We start from the raw sequence: 12511 nt of genomic DNA on the forward strand, positions 1-12511 counted from the left end.
GGAAACTACTAAGAGTTTTCCAGGAGAGCAAAGCAGGAAAAGGGTTTTACAGGCGGTAGGGACAACATGTGTCAGAAACTCTTTTGAAAAAAATGTCTGGTATTGAATTCAGGAAAATAGGACTTATTAAATTGACTCCATTTCTTGCTTCTCGCTGTCATGGAATTTCTGATTAACCAGCTTCCTTTCCAAGATGTTTTTCCAGAATTTAAAGAAAAAAAAATTAACATTAGGTATATTGTGCATTTTTTAAATGGCAACGTAATAAAAATACTAGAATTAAAATGTATCACACAATTTCCTCTCTGTGTGTGTATACCACCCCCACCCCCTCCCCTCGTGAATTTAGTGATTGTGAAAAGTATCTGTGGGACTTAGTAATGGGACCATCTGGTCGATAGAAGGGACAACATTCCATGTGTCTTATCCTGGCCTTCAAGAGGGGGCACCTTGAGGGGTGACCTGGTAGGTTGAACCTTACCAAATCTTCAACTTTCTTTTATGGATTCTGCAGCAAACGTGCCAATTGAAGAGTTGGTTTTTGTGATGGAACCCAAAGTAACTGGACTCAAAACATAACTTATTTATTTCATGCAGCTCAGCAGGTGGAAACTGCTTTCCTTGCTCCCACATTGTCCTGCTTAAAATCTGGGACCTGACACTACAAAAGGGGCTCCGTATCTTATTAACCACATCTCCAACTTAAAGCTTCTTTTGTTTGTGTTTCTCAGGCTGTTTTCTTCATACTAGTTGTGGTAGTGTCTTTGAAGAATAATTTTCTTTAATGCATTAGTAAACAATTATTTTCTAAAAAATAATGTAGGTATATCTGAAAGTATGAAGCATATGCATATATTTTTAGAAGAAAATATTTTCATGAATTCACCAAAGAAAAGTATTTTTAGGAGGAATACCTGGAAAAGCAAATGTTAGAATAAAATACTGATTAAATTGGTAAAAATTTAACTATTTAATAAAAGCAGGTTTCTTAAACTGAGTCATGCAACAGATCTTGTTTCTGATTTGAAGAAGCACAAAGATAACAAACATATCTGATGTTTGATGACATAATATTTGGCTTTCCAAAAAAGTTATATTTACATATAAGGCAGAAATATAGCACCATAGGGATCTATTTTTCTAATGACAGTGTGTGACCTTATATCTCATATGCTAACTTTAAGTTCTTTTTAGAGGTAAAGTAAGCATGCTTTTAACACTGTTCATGTCATATGACTTCAATTTAGTGTTTTTTTTTCCCCGAAGGGCAGTTGAAATAAGAAATTAGACTAAGTAATTGAATAGTATTCCTTCATCTCAGTGTTGACAAACTCACTAAGCAAAAGAGGATTCAAAGACAAATTTGAAAATAACAGAGCACCTTCTCTTTGGTTCCTGCCCAGCACCCTTCCCCCACCCCACCTTAACATTGCGTTTTCATGAGCAATTCACAATATTTCTCATCCCTTCTTCCCAGTCTTGACCCACTGACCTAAGAATCAAGAAAATGTCATGTTAGTGCCTACTAATTAGTGCACCCAGAGAGCCTTTTCATCTGGCCTTTCAACCTTCTGGAGGTGGAAGCACAAGCTGTCACTCTATCATGCAGGAAAACGAACCTTTCCCACACTTCCCCTGTTTTGCAAACAGCGGAATAAGCCCAGCTGAGACTACAGATGAATATTCAGGTTAGGAAGAAATTAACCTAAAATGCTCTACTCTTTGCATGATTGTCTTACAAGTGACACAGCACCACCCCCATTGCAACACCCGTAAGGGCATATCTCAGGCCTGAGATATTTACCAGACTCTGGCAGTCACATCCGACCTTTATCTCAATACCATCATCTGCATTTGGTGAAATAATTTCGAGGACCATCCTCTGGTTAAAAAGTTAAGGAGCATTTTAAGGCATTTATGTTTCCATTGCCTTTAAACACATTTGCGAGGATACTGCAGTTTGTTAGTGAGCATTTGCTTGAGTGCTCATTAATCAGGCTGTTGGGCCAGGGGTCTCCTGAGCCTTCTGGGTTTTGGGGGATCAGCTACTGTAATTAAAGGGATGAAATATATCATGGTCACAAACTTACCACATCAGACAATTGAGGGTTTTAAACTGGTGGAATTAATCTTTTTAATTTTTTCCTTAGGTGTTTAAGATAGAAGTGCTAATGAATGGAAGAAAACATTTTGTTGAGAAAAGGTACAGCGAATTTCACGCTTTGCACAAAAAGGTAACTTTTTCCCCCTCCTTTTCTCTATATGGCAGAGAGTATCATGTTAAGACTGCTTTCTGGGTTTCCTGAGAGCATGAATAGTTCTTGGAACAGTATGCCTTCTTTTAAAATAAAATCTTAAAATAAACTAGTCCTTTACAGGTGTGCTTTCTGAGTAGGCAGGTTTTCTGTTAAGATCTTTTACATAAATAGATGTTAGAAGGCATGCTGTTTGCAGTGTGCCGTGCTGGGTGTTGTAGGTTAAGAAAGAGTAAGACCCAGACCCTATTTCACCCGTAAAATATACTTAGTGGGCTTTACAAAAAGGAAAAGAAAAAAGCAAATGATAATTTTATAGCAAGAAATTTCTTAAAATCAGCTTATACTTACATGTACCTGGCAAAAGTAACATACATGTCACATGTAGTCAAAGACTGTTTGGGGAACATGTAAAAGGGGGCTCACAGCCTTCTATTGAATTGTAAAGGCCACTTTACAACACTGGTGTTTCATTAAAAGTCTTAGATAAAAGAATCAAGAATGCAAAAGGAATAGCTGAATTTTGGAGAAATTGTCAGTAAAGAACAGAAGAGTGAATACTTTATTTCCTACCAAAATTTTATGTTTGCAGGTTATAAATTATTGGGGTGCTGAAATTACCTTAATAACTAGAAATACCTCGAGAAATTGGCCAGAAAATTACCGTGTATGAATTACTGCAATTTCACCATTTTTCTTTCAGATATATACATATTCATATTGTGTCTATGTGTGTATATATATTTTATATGTGTGAATATATATATATACCCTTAATGCACACATATCGATAAAATGTCTGGCATAATTCAATTTCCTCACTTTTGTTACTTAGGTAAGAAATTAGATGGGAAAATAGTAAGTAAGAATTTTAAGAAAGAGTCTATTCTTTTCATTTCATTAAACACCTCTTAAATCCTCTGGGAAATGTCAGTGCATAAATGATATGATAGTGTGCTTACTGCTTACTCTGTATTAAAAGTTCTTCGGCATCGTTTAAAATTAAATTTTCCATTTCTTTTTTAAGCCAGGAGAATAGAGTCTCGAGTAGAAACTAATAGGGTATAAAGAGGAACTCTACGTTATCTGTACTCTTGTCTGTTAGGATGGCAAGGGATAATTTACGTTTAATTCTCCAGTTAAAATTTTGTTACATCCAGGTTTACTTCCAAAAGAAACAACACAGGTGAGCACAGATTTAGGAGGGGTGTTGCCAGCCGACTTTATGAAAGCACCAACCCAGAGGTCCCCAAGAGAAACAAACCTGGAGTCTGGGTCTCACTTTCTTCTCAAGGAATTCTGTTATGTTTACTGTTTTTCGAGGAAACAGATTCTCGAGAGATTTCTACTGGGTACCTCATAAAATATGTCCTTACAGTGAGATGGAAACCAGAATTCCACCCCCCTCGCAGCCTCCCATGACCAGAGTCTGGACTAGGCAGCCTGTCACATGCAAGCCTCCTTCCCAACCTCCCAGGACAGTGCCCAGCTCTCTATGACCCCGACACAACCCAGCTGTCCTTGCTAGATACTCAGGGACAACTCCACACGAGGCACAGCTGGGTGACTGCCAATTAGGCCTGCCCTGAGCAAGAGGCTGCTCAAGCTTCTTGGAGTGGAATGTCCTTCACCCTGTTCTCTTCTCTAATACAGTTTGCTAATGCAGAAGAGGACCTCTCTCCCTGGTGATTCCAAGCAGTTCTTAGATAGTCACAGTCAGAAAACGTTCCGTGATTTTTTTTTTAGGACTTCTCTCAATATCTGCATTTCTGTTAATTTAGCTATTCTTAAAATTCCATCACCAGGCCTACCAGAGTTAAAAGAATAGAAATTCTCTGATCTCTCAATTTTCCATGTTGTGTAACCTTGTTAAAATATCCTTATAGAAAAAAAGCCTTACTTTGTGAAGCAGAGTTTTAGTTGGGAGACACTATCTAATTTTATGTATTACAGAGCAGAAAGTGGCTGCTAGAAATCCTTACTTAGCCTCATTGCAGTTTTATGAGATTTGGCAAAAGACAATTAAGTACAAAAATGACAGTTAAGTACAAATAATGGTAGGGTGTAAAAACAAATATAAATCTGTAATCTTGACTATAAAATTGTATGTTAAGGATTGAAATGGGCAAAAAATTTAATCAGAATGCACAGGCTTTACCGAATACTGCTGCCACATTGTACAACTTCATCCTTTCATTAGAATTTTGGTGCCCCAATGTCCATATTTGTGTTTTGTGATGTGCTTTGCATGTTTTGTTTTTATATTTTACATTCTCCCTTTAAGTACAGTTAAATTTATTTTCTCTCCCTCCCTTTTTTTTTTCCAAAATATTCAACTATTTCTGCAGTGGATGCAATTTTCTCATTTGCCTGTGTCCTGATTTTTCTTACACTTCATATTGTATTTGTCACTTGTTAAAAGTGTTTAACCAATGTCCCCAAGTTAATTCAAAAATAGTATATGAGCTATTAACAAGCACTTTGTACCTTCAGAGTAATAGATATATAACTCTTCTCCATGTACCACAAACACACAAAAATGCCTCCTGGTGTCTTGTCAGGCTAATTTAGAGGCAGAAACTAAAACCATTACTCATTTGACAGTTCATCTGGTTGTCCGAAGTTATTGGTTATTACTTCTCTCAAACTTTTATAGTTGTTGATATTAAAATATGAAAACATTATCTTAATTGTTTACCCTTTTCTTAGAATTTTTTTCTGCTATTTTGAAAAATTCGGGTTTTTTTCCCTATGTGCATTATTTTCCTCATTTCAAGTATCTTTTAGATTATAAAGCTAAATCCTGCAGAAAATTTTGGGGCTAGAGGAAACAACCCATTTTTACCCACACATATTTCTGCTATCCTAATACAGTTCCTATTGTCTTTCTTTTCATGATTTTTTAGTAAAACAAATGCTGCTGTGCTAATGATGTTCCCACATGGTGGGAGCTATGTTGTAGAAATTATACCAGCTCTGGAAACACAGTGTTCCCCATCATGTCCTTGGAGCAAGTCACATGATCTTTCTGTGCCTCAGCTTCCCCATTTTTAGTATGGGAATAAACAGAGTACTGACTTCACAGGATTGTTTTACAGACTAAATGAAATCATGTGTATCACATGGTAAACTTCCAATAATTGATAGCCTTCATTACATATAATTTTTTCTCCGTACTCAAGAGTGTTCCCTTAAGCTAGTTACTAAAAGAAGCATTCTCTGTCATAAAATATGGCTATTTTGTCTACAGCCATGCCACCTTGAACAAGCCCGTTCCCGTCCGATCTCGGAAGCTAAGCAGGGTCGGGCCTGGTTAGTACTTGGATGGGAGACCACCTAGGAAGATCAAGTGCTGTAGGTTAAAAAAAAAAAAAAAGTATGGATATTTTTACAGCTCCTGATGTATATTGTCAAATTACTTTTTTCCAAAATGGTTATAGTGGATTTATAATGCAACCAGCAAGTTTGAAAATATCACATCTTATCGGCTTTGAATATTACCCCCCAAAATATTTAGCAAGCAATTTGTGTTGCCTTGTTGCTATTTTAATTGATATTTCTTAAGTTCGTTTACGATTGTAGTCCTTCTTTTGGAATTCTGTTCACGTGCTTTCCCATTTGTCTGCTGGGGTCTCAGTTCTTTTTTGCTCATTAGTTTGTGTGGCCTATTAATAATATATTAGCCATTCGCTTAAAGTATTTTTCACCAAGGCCCTTCTTTTGGCTTTGATATTTATTTTAAATTACAAACATTTTTAATTTTTATGTTGTCTAATATGTCAATTTTCACTCCTTCAGATTTTATGTAAGATTAGTTATTTCTTCCAGAGCTATGATGAGTATTCGATTCCATTTCCTTCAGCGTTTTTCTGACTGGTATTTCTTAAAGTGTGAACTTTGGATCGCCAGAATCAGAACAGGGTTTACTGAAGTAGTTTCCTGGATATTACCCAGACATGCTGAATCAGAATCTTCGTGATGGAGCCCAGTAATCTGCATGTTAAACCAGCATCCCAGATAATCGTCCTGCCTGTTGATGTTTGAGAATTCTTATAGCGTGGTTATATTTTTAAAGGCATCTCTTAGACACAATCCTCTCTTCCCTCCCCCTATCACGTGCACTGAAGCCACAAGTTTGAGACATTGGTGTTCTTTCCTACTTTCTCTTACCTTCCATATTCAGAGTGTCACCAAGTCCTGTCGATGCATTCTTCTACATTTCTATAATATGGACCATTTCGTTTTTCATTTTCTACTCCCGCTATCCCCAATCCAGAGTCTTACTACTTTACTTATTTCTCTATTTCTGATCTTTGTCTACTTCTTCATCCTCTGATGCAGATCTATTTTCCTAAAGCACTATTTTCAGCTTTATTCTTTCATTCAAATACATTGAAGTGGGTCTGTATTGTCTACCAAATCATGGACATTGACTCTCAAGGTCAATAATCTTAAACCCTATGTTAGTTTCCTGTTACTGCTGTAATAAATCATCACATATTTTGCTTAAAAAGCATACATTTATTATCTTACTCTAAGTGTGTTGGCATGCCTGTGTTTCATGGTGGTGGCGGAGAGGGATAGGGGGCTCTAGGAGAGAATCAGTTTCTTTGCCTTTGCAGCTTCTAGAGGCTACCCACATTCCTTGGCTCATGTCCATCTTCCATCCTCAAAGCCAACAATCATGTCACTTCAGTTTCTGCTCCCATCATCACATCTCCTCTGTAAGACTGATACTTCTGCTCCCCGCTTGAGCTTGCATTGGGCCTCCCTGGGTAATCCAGGAGAATCTTTCCATCTCAGGATGCTTGACTTAGTCACACCTGCAAAGTCCCATCTGCCGTGTAAGGTCATCCATTTACAGGTTCCGAGGCTCAGGACGTGCACATAGTTGGGGGGGGACCATTATTCTGTCTACCACAAACCCTTTTACTGGCCAGTCTTTTTTCTCACTGCTTCTAAGAAAACGTCAATGGCAGCCAATCCCATCTCCCCATTCACCCCAGTATGTGAAAATCGCTACCTCTCTGTCCTTGCCATGCTGGATGTCTTTCCCTCTGTCTTCTCATCTATTCAAAACAGACTAAAACATTTGGAGTTCTCCTTTTTCCACATGAGTCTCTTTTACTCTCTAATCTCTTTGTTCTTAGAATTCCTATTCCATTTAGAATAGAGATTTCTACTTAAATTAAAATTCTCCAAGGCAAGAGTTACCAACCCCTGGGCTGTGGACCGGTACCAGTCCGTGGCCTGTTAGGAACCAGGCCTCACAGCAGGAGGTGAGTGGCGGTTGAGTGAGCGGAAGATTCATCTGTATTTGCAGCCGCTCCCCAGCGCTAGCATCACTGCCTCAGCTCCGCCTCAGATCATCAGGCATTAGATTCTCATAAGAACACCGGTCCCTAAAACTTAGTTATCCCTAAATTTTGTTTAACTAGAATACATTTTTTTAAAAGTAGGGCCTATGTCTTGTGTTTTGTATTTTCCTCACTGTCTGTTAGTCTTGGGCACCTATTGGTCATTAAGTATTTGGAAAATGGGATATTTGGAGGACATTACGCATACTTAGAAATTACTGGAGGAATGTTTCATTGACAAGAACAGTGTCTACCATGGGAGTTTAGTTCATTGTAGGTTTAGCCTCAGGTTACATTTGTATTTCCTCTAACTCTGCTAGTACTAGGTGGGAAAATACCACCACCACACTGAAAAAACCCCCACTCTGGTCCTCTCCATTCACTCTTAGCACATTGTCCTTAAAAAAAAAAAAAAAAAATCCAGGGTGTTCTCCTTACTCCCAAGCCACCATGATGGGGTGAGCATTAAACTTGTTTCCCACGTTCCAGCAGCGCCTCCTCACGCCCACCACACCGAGTAATTTACCAGTTTAAATGGTGGTCTTGGAAAACAGCTTCACCACCCCAGGCCAGAACCACAGGTGTGGAGAGAAAAACCTTCCCTATGTAGCAAATTCTGAGCATATTTTGCTTGCCTTTCTAGCTGTTTCCTGTCATTTCCAGCCCACCCGTTTATTCACAAAGTTTTTTGGGAAACATGGTGCTGGTTCATTCCTACATTAACTGTCCTCATTCCTGTTGCTGCCCACCTTTGGCCTGAGTAAAATATTGCATTCTCATATTTAATTTAATGAAGTACATATTTCAGAAGAACCGAAAAACTGCCATACGGGTTGAACCAGGAATACAGCACCCCACGTAGAGCCTCTAAAGGGGGCCCCGAGGATATAGAGGTGACAATATGGAGTCAGAGATTGAATTTCACCCCAGACGTCCCCCACTTCTTTCCTTAATTTTTTTTCCTTTTCATCTTTTTATCCATTGCTTGGGGAAAGTATTTCTGTCCCTCTCTGTGACTGTGGTTACTATGAGCCGTGTGTATGCAGATATCTGTACGGAGTGAGTTCTGTGTAAACTCTTCTAACGGTATAAGAAGAGACAGGAGCAGTCACGCCAGGCAAAGGGGATTGTGTTTGTGGCATCGTGAAATCTGGTGGCTATCTGTGAGATCAGAAAGGCCGCTTGGCTGGGGGCAGCATGGCCAGAACAGTTCATTATCGCAGGCGGTGGCAGAGGGGCATTTATCTTGGAAGCAGCTGAGCCCTACTAGAAATATACTGTCTCAGGTTTGTCTCTCCTCATCTGAAGCAATTCATCACTCACCTGCATCTGCTGTCACAGGTCCCAGCAGCTCTGATGACCGGCTTCCTCGGTACTCCTGGCAGAAATGAAAAGGAAACATGTTTTCCGTACTAGAGCTTTAAGATGAGAGAGAGAGAGCGAGAGAGAGCGAGAGAGAGAATGGAGTTGATTTTCTCTTATGCAATGTAAGAAATGTTATGATTCAGTAGTTTTAAAGGAAGTTTCTATATGTTTAAATTGGAACTTACTAAGCTTGTTCCCACAGAACAATTACCGTTTATCATTTTGGGCTCTGTTCTTGTTTGAGAAATACCTCAACTACTGTAGAGATGAGGTATACATTCCCTTACAATCAAATTCATTCTCTCCCCCTCTCCCCAATACTGGATCAGTCTCATTAATAAATATGTTATCTTTGCCATTTCACAAAATAAAACTCGCCTTTGACCCCATGCTCCCCTCCCATGTTCACCCTTGCTCTCCTTCTCTCTTAATATAATTTCTTGAAAGAGGAGCCTCCACTTTCCAACTTCTCACTCTTTTTACCCAGTGTTTTTGACTTCCCAGTACCACTCCCCACAGTCTGATCGTGCCCCTTCCTGACTCAGCGCACTATTTCATCCCCTCTTCACTGCTTCTCCTGCTTCTCTCCCCTACTTCCCAGAGTTGGATGTCTCAGACCGTGGCCCTTGTATTTGCTTTCTATGGCAGCATAACAGAGTACCACAAACTTTGCCATTTAGAACAATACAAATGTATTATCGGAGTTTCTGCGGGTCAGGAGTCTGGGCACAGGTTACTGGGGTTCTCTGCTTAGGGTCTCACCAGGCTGAACTCTAGGTGTTTCCAGGGCTGTGATCTCGTCTGAAACTTGGAGTCCTCTTCGCATTGTCATGTCCTCATTTAGGCAAAATTCAGTTCCTTGCAGTCATAGAACTGAGATCCCTTTTTTCTTGCTGTCAGCCAGGGGTAGCTCTCAGCCCCTTGAGGTCACCCTGAAGTCCTAGCCCTGTAGCCCTGTCATAACATGGCAGCTTACATCTTCAAAGCCTGCTAAGATTGGGTCTTATAAAGTGTTCTCTGATCAAGAGAGTGACTGTCTCATCCCCTGTCATATACTGTAACCCAGTCATGAAAATGACTGATTTCATCACATTCACAGGTCCCACCTGCACCCAAGGGAAGGGATTATACAGGCGTAAACACCAGGAGGCAGGGATCTTAGGAGCTATCTTAGGATTCTCCTCATCGCAGCCTCTTTTCTTCATCTATACTTAACTCCAGTGTCATGTCATCTAGTTCCATGGCTCTAAATAGCACTTAATCATTCTGACTTCCAGATTTACAGACTCGTATCCAACTGTGTACACGTTATCTCCATTTGGACCCTTATCGGGCATCCCTGACTTAAAATCACCAGAACCGAACGATAAATTCCTTTACGTCAAGATTATCTTTGATTGGATATCATAGAAACTTGACTAGGTTACTTAGACAAGTAAGAGATTAGTTATTCTCATATTGTAAGAAAACTAAAGGCATGAAGTCCAAATCGATGTAGCAATTCCATACTATCCATCCAAGCACCTTTTATTTTTCTGCTTCACCGTCTTTACCTTAGCATATGACTTTCACCCTCTAGTTACAGCATAGGTGCTGTCCCTCCAGGCAGTGCTTCCACATTTCTGGCAGGAAGAAGAGCCTATTTCTTTTTATGAGGAAAATAGGAGCCCTGCCCAGTAGACTTACACTGCATTGCATTGCCAGCTCTGTCACATGGCCATCCTAATGACACTGGAACTTGGGAAATCACGATTTTTTTACTCTGCATGGTGGCACTTTGAGTGACATTGGGGTGCTTTTGCAAAAAGAAGGAGGGAGTGGATATTGGATAGGCAGGTAGCAATATTAGCCATATCTCCTACTCACGTGGGATTAGATTTGGCTGCAAGCGACTCTAGAGCCAAAGTAATGGTGACATTAACAGACGCACCTTTATTTCTCTTTCACATAATGTTTAGGTTTGGTGTGGCAGTTTCATGATCATCAGGGACCTAGGCTCTTGTGGTTTTGCTGTTCTCAAAATGAGGCTTCCATCTCATGATCGAAGGTGACTGCTCCAGGTCTAGCCAATACCGGGGCAGTTCAACCAGCAGGAAAGAGGAAGGAAGAGTCCTTCCCTTTGAGAACCTTCTTGAAGGTTGCACGTACATGTCTGTTTCTCTGCCTTTGACCAGAACTCAGTCATATGGCCACATGTAGTTTCAAGGGAGTTTGGAAATGTGTTCTTTATTCTGAGCAGTCACATACTCAGCTGAAAATCAGGAGTTCTGTAGAAGAGAGGGACAGTGGATTTGGGTGATTACTAGTGTTCTCGGCCACTTACCCAAAACCTAGCATTCCGCTACCTTTCCATAAACAGCAGGCAGGTCACCCAAAATATAGCTGCCAGGTGAGGTCAAAAACCTTAAAACAGTGAAGGTCTTGGAGTCATTCTGATCACTTTTACTTTCCATGTACTGCTTCAGCCTTCTTCTCCCCACCTCCACTGCCAGAACCATAGTCCAATTCACCTTCACCTCTGGCCTGGACTTCTGTAGGAGCTTCTGACTGGTCTCCTTGCTCTGACTCCAGGCCAGGTATAGACCATCTTGCTCACGAAATCCAGCATAATCTCTAAAAGTTATATCAAGTCATTCCCTTCCTCAAGACATTCAATTTGCTTCCTGTTTAAAATGATAATGCAAATTCCCACCGCGGTCTCCAGGGCCCTACCATGTCTGACGCTGCCAGCTGTCAAACCCATCTCCTCCTTGCTGTGGCCCTCCCCTTTCATTGCTCTGTCTTCGTTAGAATGCTTCTTCTCCAGCTCCTTACCTGGCTCTTTCCCAACATGATTCACATCATTCCTCAGACAGTCTCACCTCACACAGTCCTTCCCCAGCTGCCTCAACACACAGCTCCTTCTGTTACTCTATGCCTTGCCCTGTTTTATTTATTTATTTTGGGTTTCCTTTAATTTTTTTTTTTAATTATTGGGATGACATGGGTTAATAAAATCAAATAGATTTCAAGTGTACAATTCAGTGATATGTAACATGTATATTGTAATGTGTGTTCATCACCTGACATTAAATTTCCTCCCGTCATCATATATTTGACCCTCTTTACCCCGTCTACCTCCCTTTCCTCCCATTCCCTCTGCTAACCACTAATTCACTGTCCATGTCCATGAGTCTCTGTTTGTCATGTATGTTTGTTGCTTTTAGTTTTATATTCCATATATGAGTGAAATCATATGATTCTCAACTTTTTCTGTCTGACTTATTTTTCCTAGCATAAAAATCTCCAGATCCACCTATGATGTTGCAAATGGCAGTATTTCATCTTCTTTATGGCTGAATAATATTCCATTGTATATATGTACCACATCTTTTTTATCCAGTCATCTATTAATGGATACTTCAGTTGTTTCCATGTCTTGGCCACTGGCTGATATGAACATTGAGGTGCATATATCTTTGTAGATAAATGTTTTCAAGTTTTTTAGGTAGATACCCTCAAGAGGGGATTGCTGGGTCATGTGGTAATTCTCTT

At 39.8% G+C, this 12511-nt stretch overlaps 1 protein-coding gene, 1 long non-coding RNA gene and 1 pseudogene across 6 annotated transcripts in view; 2 read left to right on the top strand and 1 right to left on the bottom strand.

Moving 5' to 3' along the window:
* The window catches only part of SNX24 (sorting nexin 24), a 134355-nt gene that overhangs the window by 67145 nt on the left and 54699 nt on the right, over positions 1 to 12511 (top strand). For 3 of the 5 annotated variants that reach the window (XM_039848552.1, XM_039848551.1, XM_039848554.1), the window contains exon 2: positions 2151 to 2234. The exons of 1 other annotated variant lie outside the window; for it this stretch is intronic. In XM_039848552.1, coding sequence (XP_039704486.1) covers positions 2151 to 2234 — 84 coding nt within the window. Of the gene's footprint in view, positions 1 to 1661; positions 1689 to 2150; positions 2235 to 12511 lie in introns of those variants that run through there. One more of the 5 variants, XM_039848553.1, reaches the window with a different exon arrangement.
* Positions 5498 to 5616, top strand: LOC120591053 (uncharacterized; annotated as a pseudogene).
* On the bottom strand, positions 5767 to 11020 carry LOC120590883 (uncharacterized). Its single transcript, XR_005649801.1, has 3 exons — positions 10908 to 11020; positions 8936 to 8990; positions 5767 to 6285 (listed from the first exon to the last, which is right to left on the bottom strand). It is a non-coding gene; the product is annotated as an uncharacterized LOC120590883 (long non-coding RNA).

This window comes from Pteropus medius, unplaced genomic scaffold, assembly GCF_902729225.1.
Source record: "Pteropus medius unplaced genomic scaffold, Ma_sr-lr_union100, whole genome shotgun sequence".
Lineage (NCBI taxonomy): Eukaryota > Metazoa > Chordata > Mammalia > Chiroptera > Pteropodidae > Pteropus > Pteropus medius.